Source organism: Tiliqua scincoides, chromosome 1, assembly GCF_035046505.1.
Source record: "Tiliqua scincoides isolate rTilSci1 chromosome 1, rTilSci1.hap2, whole genome shotgun sequence".
Classification (NCBI taxonomy): Eukaryota; Metazoa; Chordata; class Lepidosauria; order Squamata; family Scincidae; genus Tiliqua; species Tiliqua scincoides.
In genome coordinates, this window is record NC_089821.1 from 104033552 (window position 1) to 104055450 (window position 21899).

General features: G+C 43.3%; 1 protein-coding gene across 1 annotated transcript in view; it reads right to left on the reverse strand.

The window, feature by feature from the left end:
• STK39 (serine/threonine kinase 39) overlaps nt 1-21899 on the reverse strand; it is a 135537-nt gene that overhangs the window by 73615 nt on the left and 40023 nt on the right. Inside the window, exons 2-7 of the mRNA XM_066634709.1 lie at nt 14538-14650; nt 10225-10333; nt 8737-8878; nt 8118-8173; nt 369-478; nt 182-283 (exon numbers count right to left, since the gene is read on the reverse strand). Of these exons, the coding sequence (XP_066490806.1) occupies nt 182-283; nt 369-478; nt 8118-8173; nt 8737-8878; nt 10225-10333; nt 14538-14650 (632 nt within the window). The remainder of the gene's footprint in view (nt 1-181; nt 284-368; nt 479-8117; nt 8174-8736; nt 8879-10224; nt 10334-14537; nt 14651-21899) is intronic.

Here is a 21899-nt window from a genome sequence, read left to right on the forward strand (position 1 = left end):
TGGCTTTTACACCAGCTCTCCCTGCCCATGAAGCCTGGCCTAAATGTGAACCACGCTTTAAACAAAAAACAAAGAAGCCAACGAAAACACAAATACTGTATAGTTGTAAAGCCAATGTAAAAGACCTGAATTACTTTTTAATGCAACAGACTATATGCTTAATTTTCCAACTGTTAATTACTTTCATTGGAGGATATTTGTGGTAAGGAGCAGCTCCTGTTGCTAATTCGATGGCTGTTATCCCAAAGCTCCAAATATCAGCCTTGAAGTCATAGCCTCTCACCTACAGGAAACCAAAACACAAACAAGTTAACTTAGCATTGACATGCTTACCTCCACACAGGAAAGAAATGTAATCCTACATTTACCTGTTCCATAACTTCAGGTGCCATCCAACATGGAGTACCAACAAATGTCTTTCTCACTTTGTTACGAGTAACATCACCTCCTGTGGCTAAAAATGCACTAACACCAAAGTCTAGAAACAGGGGAGAGACAACACAGAAATCCTTTTAGTATTTGATTAGTATATTGCGGCAGTCAGGCTATTTTAACCAAATTCTACATTAAAACTATAAAACTACTATTTAAGTGAAGCTGTGAAGCTAATGTTTTCTTAGTAGGTGTAGCACTATGCAGTTTATAGAAGTGTTATAAGTCACAAGATGCCTCTGCCCCTTATGAATCATACCTTTAAAGTAATGTTTACCCTTCAGTATTAAAATGTAAAATACCCACAGACACTAAACAAGATGACTGTTTCTTTCAAACCTGGCATTTTGAGCCAGTATTTCCACATGTTCCATTGAGAATTTAAGAAAAGTTATTTTAGGTATGCATCAAAGATTCTTCAGAGTAGGAGCGAAAGGAACAGTTCACAAACTTATTTCATATTCTGCTTCAAGTTACTTATGAACTTGCAACATCAGAGAAAAGCTGCCAACAGCCACAAGAGGGTTGGGGGAGATAACTAGTTAAGGACTTTAAAAATGTAGCAATTTCAGGGAAGGCCATCAACTATGCCATACATAAGCCCACATTACATTTCATGTATAGGGCAGGAGGTCTGGTCTAGAGAGTAGAGCCTCCGTCTGCCTGAAGATAACATCCACAAGGTCACCAGTTCGAGGCCACCGGCACCGTGCGACCTTGAAGCAGCTGACAAGCTGAAGCCGAGCTATTCCATCTGCTCTGAGCGTGGGAGGATGGAGGCCAGAATGTGAAACCAGATCAGAGTGAAACACCTGGACTGTTGTGGTTCTTGAAAGATAGAACCTTCTTTCAATTGTAAAAATCCCTACGGGGATTTAATCAGCCTGCCTATGTAAACCGCCTTGAATAAAGTCTTGAATAAAGACCAAGAAAGGCGGTATATAAATACCTGTATTATTATTATTATTATTTATTATTATTATAGTGACAGTATATGCTAAACACAAAAAATTCTATGAATTGTCTGAGTAATTTGATGTGGCCCATTTGTGTGTCTAAGGGCTGCAATCCTATCCTCAGTTAACTGGGAGTAAGCTCCATTGACTATAATGGGGCTTACTTCTGAGTAGACAAGGCTAGGATTGGGCTCAAAAGAATTTAAGCAAAACCAAGCACAGGTTCACACAGGCATGTTCATCACGTGATGAACTATGACATATTATTATTATTATTATTATTATTATTATCATCCATTGGCTATTACTAAGGCAGTTGCTAGTTTTTTGTCTCAAATTAAAATTCCCCCCCCCTTCCTAAAAATCTCTTTTTTTCTCTTTCCCTTTTCTATTTTTGGACCACTTCCCTCTTCCCTGCCTCACTATGTTTTTCTCTAGTGATTGTTATAATTTTGTTTTGTTTATCCTGTTTATTTGTTATATGCCAATAAAGGTTGTGAAGTGAAGTGAAAACAATAATAATACAGGTATTTATATACCACCTTTCTTGGTTGTCAGACTTCTCTTCAGACTTTATTTCAAGGCGGTTTACATAGGCAGGCAATACTAAATCCCTATAGGGATTTTTTTACAATTGAAGAAGGTTCTGTCTTTCAAGAACCACAACATTTCAGATGGATCTTTTATGATCTGGTATCACATTCTGGCCTCCATTTTCCTCCCACACAGACTGACAGCGGCCAAGGAGCAGGTGGAATAACTCAGCTAGGCTTGACAGCTGCTTCAAGGTCTCACCGTTCATGGTGCCGGTGGCCTCGAACTGGCGACCTTTGGATATTATCTTCAGGCAAACGGAGGCTCTACCCTCTAGACCAGACCTCCTGCCCCCACAGACCCCTTCCACATCGTAATGACTCGTGTATCTGAAAGTGCATGGCCTACCATGAAGTAGAAACTAACCCATTTCATAAGGCTTTTAAATCCACTGATGGCTTAAGAGATTTTTTTACTGTGGTCCTGGTTTTTAAGATGGTCTTTGACTGGAAAGGCTGCTTTAAAAAAAAAAATAACTATTGTAATGTTAACAAGCACTTGTCGAATTGCCAGTTAGATGCTTTAGCATCCATTAGATGGAAAACAGGATATAAAATCAACCTAATGAGTTCCGTACAGAAGCAAGTTTCAAACCAGGGAAGTGCCTGATTTACAATTCTGATTATTATTGCAGAGAGCTGATGTAGTATGGTGACCAAGATACACACAAACAATCGGACAGAGCTTGGATATTCCCTCTATATCAATAATAACTTCCATTCAGCCCCAGTGCTCTTCAAATTGAACCAGTTTACACATTCAGCTGCTATTCATTCAGCAATGAAGTACAGACTGAGTTTGAGTATCCCTTATCCAGACTGCTTGGGATGAGAAGGTGTCTGGATTTCGGATTTATCTGGATTTTGGAAAAATTGCATAACTATAATGAGAAATGCTTCTTCTTGGTCTTTTCATTATTACTCATACGGGTGTCGGTTGGCCTCTGACATTTTTCACCAGCGTCTGTATAGATCCACACCACAGGGCAGAAAAATAGAACTTACAGCCTGTACCTGCACTCCACATGGAAAGGAGCACAAGATTTTCTAGTGTTCACGCTACAGAAAGTTTTTTAACAAGTATTGGACTATTTCAGAATAGTTCAGATTTTGGATGTCCAGATAAGGGGTAATTATTTGTATTCTGTTCTAGAAACACATTTCTGAATCAGACCCAAATCTACAAATATGGCACTTTATATTGGAATACATTTGGATTCACAGCTGTGTTTCAATTGTAGTCTTGAGTGCCAGGAATATGCAGATTTGCCTTTTTTCCTTTCTGTGCAACTGAAAAGAAAGCGTAAGGGCCACTATGAGAAATGCAGTCTGATACAGATACCTGAAATACATCTACTCAATCAAGTTTGGAGGCTGCACATGTACTTCGAAACACACTCTCTTTGAAATATAGATATTTCTTGTCCACGTGGCAAGGCGTGGACACCCACTTCAGCAGGCTTTGACAGTCAAATTGATGGGAGCACATGTGCACCCTTCATAATTGATGCTGTACATATTCTGTACTCTAAAAAAAAAACTCTGAAGTTGTCCTTTTAAGACAACAGATGTGATCATCAACACTATACTGTATGTACATACACTTCAAAACATAGGAGAGACTTGCAAGTGTGAACCCACGTGTTAAGACTACATGTGCCAGATTACAAGTCTGTGCAACCCACAAATCTTAAGTGAACTGTAATTTCACAACCCTTTATTATGAGCCATTAATAATAGAACTGTACATCTCAAACACATCCTGTTGTTAAACTTAAGGAAAGTTTTATTACTTCCTTGTCTTAACAGCATGCCATTTACTACAAGAACTGCCACAAGAATTGCATTAAGCCAATAATTCTTAAAATGGTCTTCCGAGGCAATTACCTTTTAATGAACTGAGTGCAATACATTAATGAGTTATTTTGTGTATGTTTGTTATTACCAGTATATTAAAGCAGCACTCACTTTAATCCAGTCATTTTTCGATCTGGGAATTTGGATCAAACCTCAGCCACACAGACCTGATAAACCCAAATTCTAGTCTCATTAAATTAGAGGAAGTTTCTTCAATAGCTCTAATGACACTGTCATAATATGAAATGCTGCCCTTCATTAAAATGGAAACACTTTCACTTCCAAACTGAAGCTGTCACAACAACCCGAGTCTATGATGCTGAAGCTCTGAAGCTATATTTACCTAGTGAGAGTCTCACTGAACTCTGTTGGCTGGATTTATTATCTGTTGGCTCGACTTTCTGGTCACAAATGTACCCACAATACTTTCAGCCATTAATTGTGACATTCACTGATTCTCAGGTTTTCATTCCTGCCACCAAACCAGGAGACTAGTAAAGAGTGTCTTGCTGAAACACACACAGCTGCTTCCTTTATTACCCAACAAAAGGGTACACTCTTGAAAGTCTTTCTAGCCATTCAATATAAGGTAACTAGTGCTGAAGGGGTAAATGCCACACATTTTTCCTGAGAGCTGAACTATATTTTTAGAATTATCACACAATAATATGTACAAACCCAGGGACTGTAGCATGCAGAATTACATCTTCATACTAGCTTTTTCACAGGCATCAGGGAAGAGGCTTTGCTAGAAAGCCTCTCTCCATCACACAAACTGCCCACATGCAGAATGAAGTTGGACAGTCACAAGAAAAAGGTACTATACAATGCTACCAACAAGTAAAATCCTACAGCCTGCTCTAGAAGTTTTCCTCCTTGTCACCTCTCAGAAAATTGACAAGTTTCCTTCTGGCTGCCAACCTGAGAGGTCAAGTTAATCCCTGCAGCAGCCCTGTGCCTCAGGGGAATTCCAAGCACTTCACAAGTTCAAAGCGACAGGGTCACACCCCATGTTATTGCTGGAGGGTCAAGATCACAGCTGCCAGGAATTCTGGCTGACTGCTCAAGTAATGCAACATCATCCACCATGGACACTGGTTTAAAGTCACTACCCAGTGAGCAGAGCTTGTGCAGCATGCAGACACTGCTCAGTGTTAGAAAAACCTATTAACTTAGGGAGAGTTTCCATAAAAGATGTGTGCACGAGGAAATCCCACCATACATGAAGTTACGGGAATGCCTCATTTTTGCCTGAGCTGCCATGGTTTCTTCAATGAGATTTGTACCAAAAAAAGCCTACAAGCAGAACCAAAAAAACAGTAAGAGGAGAATGCAGGGATTCCAAGCATATAGCAAAGGAGGAAAATGCAACCTCCAAAAAGATAAAAAGAGCAGCTTTGTCAAGAAACTCTTTGTGAGACGCTGATTAAAAGAACAGCACTCACTTTCACTGGGTGCACTGAATTGTTATCAGTATCTGCTTCTTTTCAGACTCCACTACCGAAAATGCTTTGCTTATGCAACCACTTCAACCAGTTCAAACTCACTGGTTCTTGGAACAAAAAACAATTTAAACAGTGACACTGAATTTCACTGAAATAAGCTAGTTCCTGCCCAGCACATTTCTGTGCTGCCCAGTACAAAATTCTAAGTGTAGCTATAATGATTGGCATGGTGGGAGAAAAAGCAAAGCCCAGAGATACCAGGATTGGGAGGGGGAAGACTCACCACGCACCCCATAATCATAAAAAACCCAAAACACTTTCACCAACAAAACTAATGGCCTGATCCTATGCTGGGGCAGCACCGGCAGCTGCCATGCTGCTCCAGCAACCACTGTCACAAAAGTGCTGTAAGGCACTCCTGTGCCAGCAGTAAGCCTACAGTGCCAGTAAGGGCTGGCACTGGACCTCAGCACTGAGATGATGATGCTGGAGTAGCTCCAGCAGTAAGCCCCTGTGCCGGCTGGCAGTGAGGCTTTCCGGGGCAGGTCAGAGGGAGAACTGGGCTGGGAGGCCAGGGATAGTGGCAGAGTCTGCTGCTGAATCCTATGTCTCCTCCCTGGCCTGAAAGCTCAACATGGGCGTCCTCGGTTCCATCCCAGCTAAACAGCTGGCGCAGCGCTGAAACTCAGTGCCCCCAGCTACATTCTACCTGGGGTAAAGGAGTAAATGTTCCCTTACCCTGAGGAGACTCCAGCGGCTGCCCTGGCCCCATAAGATGCAGAGGCAGCCATTTTGATGATGCTGCTCCTCTGGGCACCACAGTGGCTTAGGACTGGGTTGCCCTACTGATAATTTAAAAGGCATACAATTACTTAGTTGCAGATATTCCTATTTGAGCCTTGGGACTTTGAAATAAAATAAATTTCTCAGAATTCTTAACAGAATTTACACACACACACACACACACACAATGTAATGCAGCATATGTATCTAGAACTCTACCTACCCAGCAAAAAAATTATGCTAAATACACACACATTATATAGCAACATACAGAATTTAAACACCCAAACTAGCATCACTAATGACATCTCTTAAGACACAAGATCCAATACACTGTAATTTATTCCTAAGACAGTGTGTAAATAATTATCGCCTCAGTTCACCTTAGGAGAGTTAACACACTTTGGCACAGAATTTAGGGTGGAGGTTTTTTGTAAGAGCAAAGTGTACTGGTGTCCTGCCGTTACTGCAGTTCCAATTATTTGTGATTCAAAAATCCTATCACACAAATGACTTATCTGCCTGTGATTGCAGCCTTACTGTTGCTGTCTCTTGGGTCTCGCTGGCTCTTTGCAAGGGCATAAGTCTGTGTGGATGTGGCTAGATGGATGCGCCACTGTAGTAAACACATGCCAGCCCAATTATTGGCTCATGAAGTGCTCCCGCTGTTAAGTCCACAAGCTACATCCTCCAAGCCAGGTGTGCCCATTTGTGATGAAACAAGTTGTTCAATGCTGGATTAAGTGCTCTCTGCCTGTGCTCTCCTGTGGCTGGGTGGTCAGAGAGTAGCTTTGTGGAACAGCTGGTGTGGGTTATAGATGTGCCTCCCCCTCTTCTTATGTCCCTGCCATAGGTGTTTCTGGCCAGCCATGCACAAGTGGCTTCCGATCAGAGATAAGCACTGTTTAAAGCAGTGGGGGGCCTGCAGAAGGGACTGCGTTCCCCCTGTGCCCTGCAGAAAGCCAGCACTATCCCCCCCAGAAAATCCAAAATCCCCTTGGCCATGGAGCCCTAATTTCTGCCACCCTTCCTGCCCCTGTTCCCAACTCCCTTACCTGGTTCCCAACTCCCCTGTAGGAGTTTGGGAACCACTGATCTTGCAAGTTCATGGCTTGGATCATTGGAACCAAGTACTTGTGAGTGCATACCCTTAAGCCAGTCGTTCCCAAACTGTGAACCATGGCTCTTTGGAAAGCTGCAGAAACCAGACAGGAGAGCCACAGATACCTCACAAAAACCTGCTGATCTATACAATGTATAGGATTATAGCCCTAAAGGGGATTTGCAACCAATGGTCCCATAGGTCAAGGAAGCCACTAGTCAAAAAAAGTTTGGGCCTAAAGTTGCTGCTTTAAGCCGCGTGCAGTGCAATACTACCAGGAGGCCTGCGGTGTATCCAGCATTAGATTGGGGCCAGAATCAGTTCAGTCAGAGGTAAGGGAAAACTCTTCCCCTTACCCTGGGTAAGCCATCACAGGCCCAGTGGGTCTCCTCAGACTTGCACCACCTCAGGAGGTGGCAAAAGTTCAAGGAGAATGGAGTAGCTTTGAGCCACTCCATGCTGCTCAGTGAACGTGGTTGGGATCCAGCCTAACTGCCGGTTCCCAGTCCCGCCCCCCGCTCCCTGCCCGTCTGCCCCTTGGAAAGCCCTCTACCTGCTCCAGAACGCTTCCCTCCCACCTCTTCCCTGCCCTCCCCAGACCACTGCCCTCCCCAGACCACTGCGTTGGCACAGCTCAGCCAACACAACCCTCTCTCCCTAGGACGCCATGGAGGCTAGATGCAGCTCCCAACTCCCAAGGAGGTGCAAACGTGCTTTAAGGCATGTTTGCAACCCTCCTGGGCCAGTGCAAGGGACTTGCGCTGGCCTAACAGAGTTAGGCTTAAACCCTAAGTTATACCAGCTCTACACCTTGCAAGGTTAACTGACATGTACTTGAAGGCTGACATCCAGCAACATTAAAATTCATTCAGCAACATTAAAATTCAATTGGTTTTCACAGCACGTTTCTGATTTTCCACGTACATTTTGAGGTGTTGATTGTTATTACCTGCTATTTGTACTGAGCCATCTTCACCCAAAAGAATATTACCAGCTTTTAAATCCCTATAAAAATAAACAAAGCATTTAAGTTCAGGTGGTGAGACTATGATCACACTCAATGGAATTTTTATTGAGAAAATGCACCATGGGATAAGTTAAAAACCACTCAAAGCATGCCAATTCCACAAATTTCTTATTAATAGAGAAATACTCACTTTAAAAAGAAATTGTGTAACACTGATCTTATTCAGCTTATTTCATCATCATTTAGGTCACATAAGAGATTGGAAGTCTCCAATGCTACAGAACTTTGCACAAAGCTTCTTTGCCATTCATGAAAGACTCCATGGCCCTTCACAAGGGACCTAGCCTGCTAAAGCAAATCAATCCTGAAGCAGACCCAGCAATTTCCCCAGCTTAAGAATTTTACAGAAGATTTTATGAAAGGTACAAAAACAAAGTGACCTACATATGAAACACAAGTCCTTCCAATATGCCAGACTGACAACATTCCCCATCCCCACAAAAAGTCCCGGGGGGGGGAGGGGGCTTACCAGAAACAAAGGGGCTACAGTGTGAATGAGATACTGCAATACAACTATTTTGTACAAAACGGATACTCATACCTGTGAATTTGCCCATTCCTGTGTAGATAATCTAAGCCTTCCAAAACCTCTTTCAGAATTGTTGCTATTATCGACTCTTCAAGGACACCAGTTTTGTGCTCTCCTCTGTTGACAACATACTTTATTATATCCAGCATTGAGCCTGGAATTTAAAATCAAAGAGGACAGAAGAAAAGGGGAAGTACTCTTTCAGGAATCATCTTGCAGTTCTTTGTGCTCAATTCAGAAATACAGGATCAATTACTAACACTTGAGGTTTTTTCCAGTTCTCAATCCAAACTTGCAAATATGTAGGGACTTTTAATAAAATAGGGCTCTGCTGAATGTTCTCCCATGAACATTTTGGGTCTGAAAATGGGGCTTTGAGGAAGCCAGACCAATACCTATACAGGGTCACCCTTTTGCTGCCCATTTGGTAGTTGCTTCTGAACCATTTTTTCCCTTTTTACAAACTAGGACTGCTTCTTCTAGGAAAGAATGGCCCCAAGCAGGGAACAAGGAAGAGGATGCCACAACAATAGGACTGTTCACTCATTCAGAATGCAAGGAGTTGGGGGGGGGGGTTTGCACTGAATGGCCATCACCTGAACATCATACTTATATGGATAGAAACAAAAGGGCCTTCCATATTTTTACATTTTTATACTGCCCTTCCTCCAAAGAGCTCAGGGCAGTGTACACAGCTGCTCCCCTCCTTGTGTTCTCACAACAACCCTGTGAGGTAGGCTGAGAGAAAGTGACTGGCCCAATGTCACCCAGGAAGCTTCATGGCTCATGGGGGATTTGAACCTGGATCTTCCAGTCTAAGTCCACCTCCCAAACCACAACACCACCTAGCTCTCTATATGAGCATGTGTAGGTTCTTCGATGAAATCTACACATTCCTTCAGTCTCGGAAGACTATGGTATCGTGCTCTGAAACGTAGTTCTGGAACAGCATCTGGTGTGGCTGAAAAGTCCAATTCGGGAGTGACAATCCCTTCCACACTGGGAAATCTACACATAAGAGCTACACAAAGAAACCCCTTTCACACCTATGTAGAGAACAGGTGATGGGGCCAGCAGGGGTGTCCCTGGTCCTTTCTCCATATGTTCACTACATTCATGTAATGAATGCATGAGCAGCGCTTAAATGTAACCAGATGGCATGGTCATGAAAGCAATTAAGAATTAGGGTAGTACTTCCTTGGATGAACACTACTCTTACTCTGAAAGGAGAAAAGATCAACTCGTCCATAGGAATAAGTAACACATTCTTTTCTTTCAACATAGGAACAGCTTTTAAAAAGGTCACCATGAATATTGAGTTTATAGTACTGCTGTATTGAATATTTCCAAATAAATGTGCAATGCTAGCAGCACAAAGACAACCTTGGGGGTAGAGAGAGAGTTGCAGAGGAAACCTAACACTTTAATTAAAATGGTTGAATATAAAATATGAATAATCACAGTACTACATCAACTCATTGTTATACTACATAGACTTACCTCCACTCAGTAGTTTCATAACCAACCAAAGTTCATCCTTGACCACAAAAGACGTGTAATATGTAACTATATTTGGGTGACTGCACTGACTCATTGCTTGAATTTCTTTCTATAAAGCAATGTAAAATAAGACATGGTATTTGAGCATGAAAACAAAAAAATATTCCATAAAAGATTTAAGTATTCAAATTACTATATATAAGCTAGGCTATATATCTATATCACGCTTAGGTTCCTAATGTCTGCAATGGACATCATTAAGAAGCTTCATATCTGTAGCTCTGGATGAAAAGCTGTACATAAAATTACATTTAGTATACTAGTGAAAATACTATTATATTAATATTGAAAAGTAGATCTTCAGATGATGCAGAAGGAAGGGGGGGCAGCATCAACACACAAGCAGAGCTTCACTGTTACTTCCTGGCATCCAACTCATACCTCTTTACTTTTGGAAGGCTATCACCCAAGAAGAACTAATACTAAAATCTAAAATACTAACACACACGCAGCGGAATCCTGAGCTGCACTTGGGCTGGTGCAAGTTCCTTGCACCACTTGAGCTGCACTGGGGCTGGCGCCTCCTTGTGGCTTGGCTAGGCTGGTGCACCTCCATGCACCAGCCTGCAGAGACTGGAATAAGCCTCCGTGCCAACAAAGGCTCTGAGTCTTGCATCGGCCGAGCTTGGCTGACGAAAGACTCTGGGGTGGGCGGGGAGGAGGTGGGAGGAAGCTGTTCTGGGGCAGGGGGAGGGTGGGTGGTGGGCAGCTCCAGGGGAGGTGGGGTGGGAAGCAGGAGGCGGGGCTGGGATCCGACAGTTATGCTGGATCCCAACCCCCATTTCTGGGGAGTTCGGAGCAGCTTCAAACCGCTCCACTCTCCTTGGACTTACGCCACCTCAGCAGGTGGCGGGCACAAGTCCAAGGAGACACATTGGGGACACATTGGTGGTTTACTCGGAGGTAAGGGAAATGTTTCCCCGTACCTCTGGCTGAGCCCCTTTGGGCAGCTATCCTGCACTCTTGGCTTGCCTGTTCTAGCACAGGATAGGATTGCACTTTAAAAGGCTTTTACCCACACCAAAAAAAGAGTGTAAGAACATCACTTTCCTCAACTTTTTATCAAGTAGACCAGTGCTTCTCACACATTTAGCACCAGGACCCACTTTTTAGAATGAGAATCTGTCAGGACCCACCAGAAGTGATGTCATGACTGGAAGTGATGTCATCAAGCAGGAAAATTTTAACAATCCTAGGCTGCAATCCTATCTACACTTACCCAGATAAGTCCAATTTACTATCATTGTTAAAAGAATATACATAGTAGCTTGCTAAAAGTACAGGTCTTTAACATTTCCCCAAATGCAGTCACATACTATGGTAGCATCAAGTCTAATATATTAAAAATAAAATATTGAAATGAATGGGGACCCAACTGAAATTGGCTCGCGACCCACCTAGTGAGTCCCGACCCACAGTTTGAGAAACACTGGAGTAGACAGAATATTGTTTGATGAATAAGGGGAGATGACGACAACTTTTAAATTCTCTCCCCATTGCCAGAGCAAAGGACTTCTAAATTTTGTGACATATTAAGACAGACAAAAGTATTAATTGTTTGTGTGTCATTTTAAAATATTTGAACATTCTCCTGGTGAAGCAATTTCTAAGACACTACGAAGATATTCTTTTATATATAAAAATTTAACTTTTTTTGCAACACATGCATAAATAAATCTGTCTGAGGTGGTACAACTAATTAGAACCTTCACATTTCCCAATAAATGTCTTGATTTTGATTTAGGTTTAAATATTGGTTCAAAGTATGCCTAACTAAACGTTAGTCAAACATTTGCACACTTTGAAATTATTATTATTATTTATAACAGTATTTATATACCGCTTTTCAACAAAAAGTTCACAAAGCGGTTTACAGAGAAAAATCAAATAACTAAATCAAGTTCAAGTTCAATTTGCGTTTTGCTTGCAAAGAAGGGTGAAAAACTAGTCCATGAGTGTACTTTAGTTATCACAACATCATCCTCTCCCAGAGAACTGGTAACATCTCCAAGGGTGACAATTGTCAGCCACAATATTTAGAGAGAAGAAGATCCATTTGGAAGTGACTTACTACATTCCATTCAGAATGCAGCTTTTCATCTCCAGTATTAAGCTCTGAAACCATCAGTTCTGCAAGGTATGCAGTGCTGATTCACTGACATCCACAAGGATAATTTCCTGCCTTCCCTCCCCAAAACAATATGAAAGATTTTTTTTCTCAAGTTTTATTTTTATAAAGTGAATAATCAATGCATAAGGGGGCAACTCCCGCTTTGGGTGTTTAGAAAAGCAGTATATAAATCTAATAAACAAACATTGCTTTTAAAAAAAAGTTGCTACATAACCACTTGGGGGAGATTGATAGCAAACAACATTTTTGCCCCCATAGACAAATTAGATTCTTCATGCAGCTTCAATAGAAGCCATCTTATCAAGTGCATCTCCTTTTAAGACATCATGCCAAATGTTAAGGATATTTATATACCACTTTTTGACAAAAGTAGTTGATGAAGCAGTTTACACAGCAAAACCAAGATAAACACATGTTTCTTGTCCCTAAAGGGCTCACTACCCATTAAAAAAAAAAAAAAGATGCAGACCAACACCAGTAACAGCCACTGGTAAAGACGTCATGCTGGAATAAAGTGGAATAATTGCTCCCCTTCCAAATATAAGAGAACATCCCTTTCAAAAGGAGCCCAATTAGCAGGGCAATATCAGGCACATGGCATCCCAGCTGTGAAATAAAATGCAGGACAGGTAGTTTGAATTAATTTGGTAAGACATTCAGATGAAACACTAAGCACAAGTAATCCACAGCTTAGCCAGAGGTACAAAAAGAAAAAGAAAATTTCTGGTTCACTTACAGAGAACAAGACATCAGGCCAGAGTACTTGATTCTTGGCGCTTACAGGCATATTGATATGCAAAGGACTACTGAGAAAGACACACAACTTGTCATCAAAAAATCTACATAAACAAAGTAGGGGCAACCTCCCCAGGAACCAACCTTCACAGAAACTCACACAAATGAAGCCATTTCGGCCCAACATTGCATATACACAACAGGGACCAAATGTGTACACCTGTGGGCTGAGCAAAAATGAGTTTTAAACAGGTTGGCAGAACTGAATGCAAACCCATACACCTGCACAACGTATACAGAAAGCCTAGCAACACAGGAATGTTACACTGCGAAGTTTCGTCACTATTGTTGTCAAACAAAAGCCTCAAAAAAATACATTTCGTCTCACTGCTGAACTGCCATGCAACTGATATACAGTGCCCAATTACAATCAAAACCAGAGAGGAAATTCACATTAAAAACCAAACTTTTGTTGCATCTACCAGCAAAGATACCCATGTGGGCTTCTGATGAGGGGAAAGTACTTTAGTCAATTTTTAAGACAGGCATTTTAGGTGCAGTTCCAAATGGTTACCATCCAAACAAAGCAGGGAAGAGATTTAAATAGTGGAGATCTATTTTGCAAAGAGGCTAGGCTGCAGCCATCACAAGAACACTCCCCTTCCACTGTTATCAACATAAGCTGCATTTGCTTTCCCATTTGTGCTAGTAACTGAAAGAACTGCCACATCCTGCAGCAATGAGTTCCACAGACTAATTACATGCTAGGTATAGAAATATTTTCTTTTGTCTGTTCTAATACACCAAAATTGAGTGTTGGGAGTATGTCCCCTGTTCTGGTGTTGTGCGAGAGGGAAAAGAACATTCTTCTATCCATACCCTGCATATCCATCCCCTTTGCCCTCTCCCTTCTCCATATGGTAGCTATGTGCAGACAGTATTGCAGGCTGAAAGGAAATCTAAGAGTTATCCAGTCATTAAATTTGGGGAAGGGGTGGGGCAAAAGGCTTCCAGAAACCAGAGTGTTAACATTTGAGTGCTCACTGTTGCACTTCCTCATCTTCTGACCACTTCCCGATCTCAGATTTAAACCTTGGCAGGGTGGGAACTACAGTGACAAGCGTGCTAGAAACCTACAGGTTCATAATAAAATACAGAGAAACAAAGGAAATAATAGATCCCATTGTAATCCTTTTTAATGCTGTCATCTGCAAGTCTTTTTCAGCATGGCTTGGATGTGCACGTGGTGGGAGGGAAATGACATCTGAGAATAGGAAATAATGCCAAATGCACATTGGACTAGCACGATTATTAAAAACAGAATATAATTCAAATACTACAGAAATGTATATATTTACATGCAAGTTTTTCCACTTGGTTTACTTACAAGCAATTCATCCATACTGGTCTGGCATTTTTCTAAATTGATTCTTTTTATTGCTACACGTTCTTGTCTGGGTTTGCATAGCGCTGCTTGGACTACTGCTGTGGCACCACTACCTGAAAGAAAGAAGCAAGCAGTACATTGAAAACAAATTATGTGTTGCAGAAATCTGGGTCCCTTGTGGGTTTGTATGTAAATCAGTAACAGTAAGCCAGCTTCCCTGAAAGCCGGCTTGTCCATCACTACCCAGTTTGCCCTACAATGTGAAGAAACAGGAAGCTCTCCATGTGTACTTTCCCCTGCTCCAAAATGAAGATGGGCAAAAGACAGGTGGCAATCCACCAGCAGACAATCTAGCTCCTACTGGTTACTGGGATATTTGCAAAGCACTCACTTTGCGGGACGTTTTTAGGAAGGTGTTTATATTTTAAAGCAAGATTGCATATTCAGGACTGCTCTACAAAGATTACCTATGCTTTTAAACTGATCACAATAAAGGTTCATAAATTTACACACTAGAACAATGGAGCTTAAAATTAATTTTTAAAAAGTAATACCATACAGAAATAAAGTTAGTCTGTCTCTTCCTGCTCTATAGTGCACTCTCAGTTCATACAAAGCAATAAGAACTGTGCATGAATTTACGGCAAGAAATGCACTCTGCCTATACCAGAGGTGTCCAAAGTTTTTGGCAGGAGGGCCACATCAGCTCTCTGACACTGTGTCAGGGGCCGGGGGAAAAAAGAATTGATTTACATTTAAAATTTGAATAAATTTACATAAGTTTACATAAATGAATATATTAAAGACGAATTTATATGAATGAATGAAGGTTTTGCAATCACTCAAGGCCTATAAAAGGCCTTACACAAAGCAAGGCTGGCCTTTCCTTTGCTGTCGCTACTGCATCACAGATGTGAAACAGCAAGAAATGGAGGGAGCCCTCATCCCACAGCTCATGTGAGAGGTTAAACAGTCGCCCTCACGCTGAGAGCAGTTGCGTCGGGCCAGTGCGGGCTCCAACAAATCTCTTGAGGGCCAGGGGCTCATTGGAGACTGGGGGCTTCCTGAGGGCCACATTGAGAGGCCTCGAGGGCCGCATGTGGCCCCAGGGCCAGGGTTTGGGCACCCCGGCCTATACCGACAACATAACCTAGAACAGGGATGTCAAACATACGGCCTGAAGGCCAAATGTGGCCCCCCGGTGCAATTTATCTGGCCCCCATTATAACGGGGATCTCCCAGCATGATAATTCGGCTCTCTTGTATCTTGAAAATCTGAACAAGATTTGCACATTTTCTCTTCTGTCATTTGCAACTAATGAGTTTTACAAGAAAACAAAGTGCTTATTTCCGGCCATCATCTGCTTAATGAGTCACTTCCTGCTTAATGATGTCACTTGTGGCCCTCAGCAGGCACTATGAATGCCAACTTTGGCCCTCTATAAAATAAGTTTGACACCCTGGTGTAGAACTTCACAGAATCCTCTACAATACACAGTACAAGCATCGTTTACCCAGCAATTCAATATCCAGAAAACTTGGTTAACTGGCATCTGTCATAAGTGGCAATACAATTCCTCCTTCACTTCCACAGAAAATTTCTGATAGCCACACAGCATCATTTTTTCAGCAACCGTGAAAGTCAAGTTCCTGAATTTGCAGCAGTAAAGTTTGTTCATGTCACCCTTCTATGTATAAAACTACCACTGGACATTATCCAATCCATTCTGCAACTATGGCTAGCGGGACATCATCAACAAGCAAAGGACAGAAAATTTGCTGGGCTGATGGTAAACCAGAAATTGGATATAAGCACCTTGAAAGAGGAGAAAACAGGAACCAATTGATGCAAGATTTTGGCATTGGTTCATCAATGATCTAGGATAGTAAGGCTGTTTCAGATCTTTTTTCCACATGATGAAAAAACCATGAACCATCAGTATGAAGTTCATGCAACCAACATATTTAAATCAGTGGCAACCCCACTTCTCATGAATACAGAACAAAACTTCTATTAATCAAGTGTTTCACTGCAGACCTACACAGGACACTAAGAAGTTTGAAAACCAGTTATAGCAGGGGTGCTCAATAGGTAGATCGTGATCTACCGGTAGATTGCAAGGCAAAATGAGTAGATGGCGGAGCCCTGTCTCTCCAAACTGTTAATATGTCAGTTTCGTCTAGCAACTAGAGGAAACTGACATATTTAGCTGACACTAAACTGACACTGAAACTGACACTTTAGCTGCTCTTCAGGCATGCAGCAACAGAACTGAGGAAACTGGCTAGACTCTAGTCAGTTTCATCAGTTTTGTGGGGCTGCATGCCGGAAGAGCAGGAGCTAAAGTGGGCGGCGGCGGGAGGGGGAGCTGGGCTGCACTGGACTGAGGCGCTTCCTGGGGCTCCGTAGCGGAAGGGGGAGGGGCGGGAGTTCGAGATGGAGTCGCTCTGATGGCGGTTGCCGCAGGAGGCCCTGAGTGACCCTCCCCTTCCCTTCCAGTCAGGTCCGGCCCAACCCAGCCCGGTCCGGCCATGCCCGGCCCAGCCGCCCCTGTAGGAGCCCAGAGGTAAGTGCTGCGGCCGCTGCCGCTCTCGGTCAGGGCTGACAGGTGAGACGACGCCCCGCCCCCCCCGCCGCTGCAGGAGAAGGGCCGGTGGGAGCAGTGTCTCCCCCGCCTGCCGCCTGCATGCGCAGCCCCTCTCCATGGAAACTGGGAAGCCCCCGCCCCTTCCGAGGAAGAACTGCGACGCCTCCCTCTCCCTGCTGGTCTCGGGGCGCAGCCACAAAGAATTTGGGGGGGCAGGGAGTGGGGAGCTCCTCCCCCCCGTAGTGCAGCAAGGCTGGGCATGTGCCTCTTGGGGGGACCTGTGGCTGCCCTAAGTATGTGGGGTGGGGAGAGAGGAGAGGCTTCCCGTGTGCTTCCTGAAGCATCTGGTGGGCCACTGTGGGGCACAGGAAGCTGGACTTGGTGGGCCTCCTCTGACCTGGTCCAGCAGGGGCTCCATACATCAAAGGTGGTGTCTGTCAGACACTTCCTTCCCCCCTGGTAGATCTCCGGGCCTTGCTGGGTTTCAAAGTAGCTCTCGAGCCAAAAAAGTGTGAGCATCCCTGAGTTATAGTTTGTAAATATGCAATGCTGAGAACCTTGTTATCAGACACCAACAGAGCTGCTAAAGAATCTTGTCTTCATAGACACTTAAGCATACATGGGGCACTTCAAACACAGTATAAACCAACAGGAATATTTGGAAAGTTTCACAGCTAACACACTGCTGATATGTTGGTTCAGGCTCTTCCACCCTTCTCCACCACTAGACCCAAAAATAGTTTGGTCTCACTCTTCTTCCAAAACAGACGGGGGCTGCAATAAAATGCTACCTAATACAATAGAATAATAATAGTTCAGCTGAAATGTTTACACAGAGAGTATTTTGGTATGCTCTAATCTCTGCAGCAGTTTTTCAGGCTCTCACTGAACAGTTGTTCGGTTATCCCAAATGAAAGTGCTCATCTTCAGGGTGTATTAACTTCTGTCTCTTGCACAGTATTACATGCTGAACTCCTGTGCTGTGGTTTTACCAACAGTCCTAATTGTAGGCATTTGAGGTGATGATGAGACAAAGCATTCTTTCAAATAGACACTCAAGAGCCAGTGAGGACACACTCTTCAAAGCCTGAGATACTGCGTAAGAAGTGGACTTCTTAAACTACTTTAACGGTAAAATATGGAGACACTGTATAAAGCTATCAAGAGATACTCTTAATTGAGTTTAAAATCCAGGACTTGTTATTAACCAAGGAACAGTGTTCGGCTGAGTGAGCCCTAGAAGCAGAAATCCCAAAGTAGTGGCTTCCAAGTGAATGTCTCCCTTTGAGTTGGTCATCACAGAAGCAAAACAAGGGAATATCTCACTACGCAAGCACTTCTCATTTTCTTTACATCAGCTGTGAACAAAGCAAAACAAAGCAGGCAGCCCAATCCTAACTCGCCACCTGGCAATGCAGCAACGGCAATGCAACTTCCACTACATCCTGCGGGGGAGTTTAAGCAAGCCTCCTCAGGGTAAAGGAAGATTTGTTCCTTCGCCCCGGGATAAGACCCAGCAGCTGCCATGAGTCAACCCACACCTGCACCAGCTGTACAGCTGGCACAGGTCCACGTTGACCTGTGAATGCAGATTAGACCCAAGACGGGAGTTAGGATTCAGTGGGGATTGCTGCAACCACTGCCTTCCCAGGCCTGATCTACCTTCCTCCCCACACCCATCTCATTCCTGTTCCACCATCTCCCCGCCTCCCTCCTGACACTGTGCTGCTTACCTGCTCCAGCAAGTGTCTGGCATCCAACTTTAAGCAGACCCAGCTGCTTTCAGTGGCAGACAGGCTGCATGCACTGTTACAGTCACACTTGCAACAGCCATAAAGTCATAAACAGAACATGCATTCCGACAGCATAATGGCCCAATAGGATTTGGCATTGGTTCATCAATGATCTAGGATAGTAAGGCTGTTTCAGATCTTTAGGATAGATCAATAAGATTGGGCCATTAACAAAAGCACATGATCTTCTATACTCATACTTAACAGTTGGTTAATTCATGGCTCAGAATGACATCTTGCAGTGTTTCCAGCAAGCCACTTTTATTTATTTTATTTAGAAAGAAAGAAAAGAAAGGGGGAAAAAGAAAGATAGATTTAAGGTCTATCAAATCACTGAATGGATGCACTCGTTATAGACCCCAATGGGCCTTCTCAAAATACCGGAGTTGAACTCTGCCTGTGAAACTGGCATGTCCCAGACTAATACAACGTGTGCACAAAAAGGCCTTTTGTTACAAAGCTTTACAATGAGAACACAGTTACATGCCTAATGCAGAACAATAGGGCGCTCTTCCCTCCCATCCGACAACAGAACTGACACCATGCCTCATGACTGGAAGTTATTGTTTGCGTTTTAATTGATGTTTGCTTACTTCTTTAGGAATAGGATGTTTTGTATGCAATTTACACCCTGTCATGCTTTTGAGAACAAAGCTTTGAGCTCAGCACATCCACTCAATTATCAAAATACACAGATTACCAAAAAAAAGCACCATCAGAACAAGTGCTGCAGTCCACTCTAACTAATGTCCAATAATCTTAAATGAAATTGATTAATAGATAACCCAACTCAAGAGCACTCTTTTTGCAGCTCCAACTGTATTCAGGTGCATGACTTCATACATCTCAAGCCTCAACCATTTGCACAAGTCCCACAGACATCAATAGGGCACTATCACATAAATGCATTCAGGGTCACAGACCTAAGGTAGTAGTTCTCAATTTAACATCAAGATAGCTTACTTAGACAACACTGGCTCTCACCCTGGAATAAGTATGTAACTATGAAGGGAAAGAGAGAGGCTTAACAAAAGGAGAACTGCTCCAAAACCATGAACTACAAAATAGGCATGTCACTAATCCACACATTAGGTGATGTGTTGATCTGTGCTGAACAGTAGCTCAGCAATGAAGCATACACCAAAAGTTCCCAAGGGCAAATACCTGGCAACTCCAAGTAGGGTTGGAGAGTTCCAGATGGTCAGCCAATGCAGACAATATGATCTAGAGGGGCCAGAATAAATACAAGGCAGCTTCATATGTTCATCGCAACCAGAAGGGAAAAACTACTTCAGAATGGTTTGAACACACCACAGTTGAAGCTAGGACCATGCATTTGAGTTTCAGCAGTGAAGTCAAGACTAGGGAAGTTAAAATCTGCAGATGGAAGGGTGGTAATTACATCATCCTACAGCCAAAGCAGGAAACTTGCAGCATTCATGTCTCCTGCTTTATCTCACAGTTCCAAGCCATAAGAGGAAGACACGCCCTACCTGATCATTCCTAACTGATCATCTCCCCCCCCCCCATACACTACTTCCTTCCTCTTACAGCCAAGCAGAGGACTGTGAGATATACCCTAATCCCCACCCATACAGAACAAGAACAGCAGCAGCTTTGTCAGGATTGCTGCCAAAGTTACACAGAAGTATGAACCAAAACAAAGGAGAATCTGTTGGAGGTATTCATGAAAGGACTTGGCTACTTTTGAGTGGCAACTGAGGGAAACATAGGCATACCACCCTGATGTTCGATATACCAATTTTCATTTATTCAAGCACTTAGCTGTTCTTACAGTATATACGTATTAGACCTAGTTTCAAATGTGGTGCCTGTCCATTGTCTTTCAACCTTCACTAGTACGGTACCCAGAATGGTAGAGGATCATTACTTGGCACTGCAAATGCTGTCAGCCAACTGTTCTGGTACTATGAGCCTGGTTGTGCTAAATGTACAGCTGTACTGTACCAGGCGAACTGTACTGTATTGCACCAGGCGCAGCAGATGGGACACTGGGTGCAGCACTACTCTGAGCTATATTCCCAAGAAAATGCAGTAACCGAGGAAGCACTGAACAACATTGAGTGCCTGTCTGTGTTGGAGGAGCCTGACAGCGAACTAACCCTAGAAGAACTTCACGTGGCCCTGGACTCCCTCGTTTCTGGCAAGGTACCTGGGAAAGACAGCATCCCTGCTGAAGTCCTAAAGTGCTGCAAAGAGATCATCGCCACTGAGCTGCATGAAATCCTCTGCCTCTGCTGGTGAGAAGGTGGAGTACCACAGGACATGAGGGATGCAAACATCGTCACGCTGTACAAGAACAAAGGCGACAGGGGTGACTGCAATAACTACCGCGGCATCTCTCTCCTTAGCGCTGTAGGAAAGCTGTTTGCCCGAGTTGCACTAAAGAGGCTCCAGGTACCTGCAGAGAGCGTCTATCCAGAATCGCAGTGCGGAGTTCGAGCCAACAGGTCCACCACCGATATAGTATTCTCCCTTAGACAGCTGCAGGAGAAATGCAGAGAACAATGACAGCCACTCTTTATAGCTTTCATAGATCTCACGAAGGTTTTCGACCAGGTCAGCAGGGATGGCCTCTTCAAGATTCTCCCCAAGATTGGATGTCCACCCAGGCTCCTCAGCATCATCAGATCCTTCCACAAGGACATGAAGGGCACTGTTGTCTTCGATGGCTCCACATCAGATCCCTTTAACATCCAAAACGGAGTGAAGCAGGGCTATGTTCTCACGTTGACCTTGTTTGGGATTTTCTTCGCTGTCCTGCTGAAGTAGGCCTTTGGAACTGCAACAGAAGGCATCTATCTTCGGACCAGATCAGACGGAAAGCTCTTCAACCTCTCCAGACTGAGAGCAAAGTTCAAAGTTCAGCTGAAATGTCTGCATGACTTCCTCTTTGCCGACGATGCAGCTGTCACTGCCCACTCTGCCAAAGATCTCCAGCAGCTCATGAACTGTTTTAG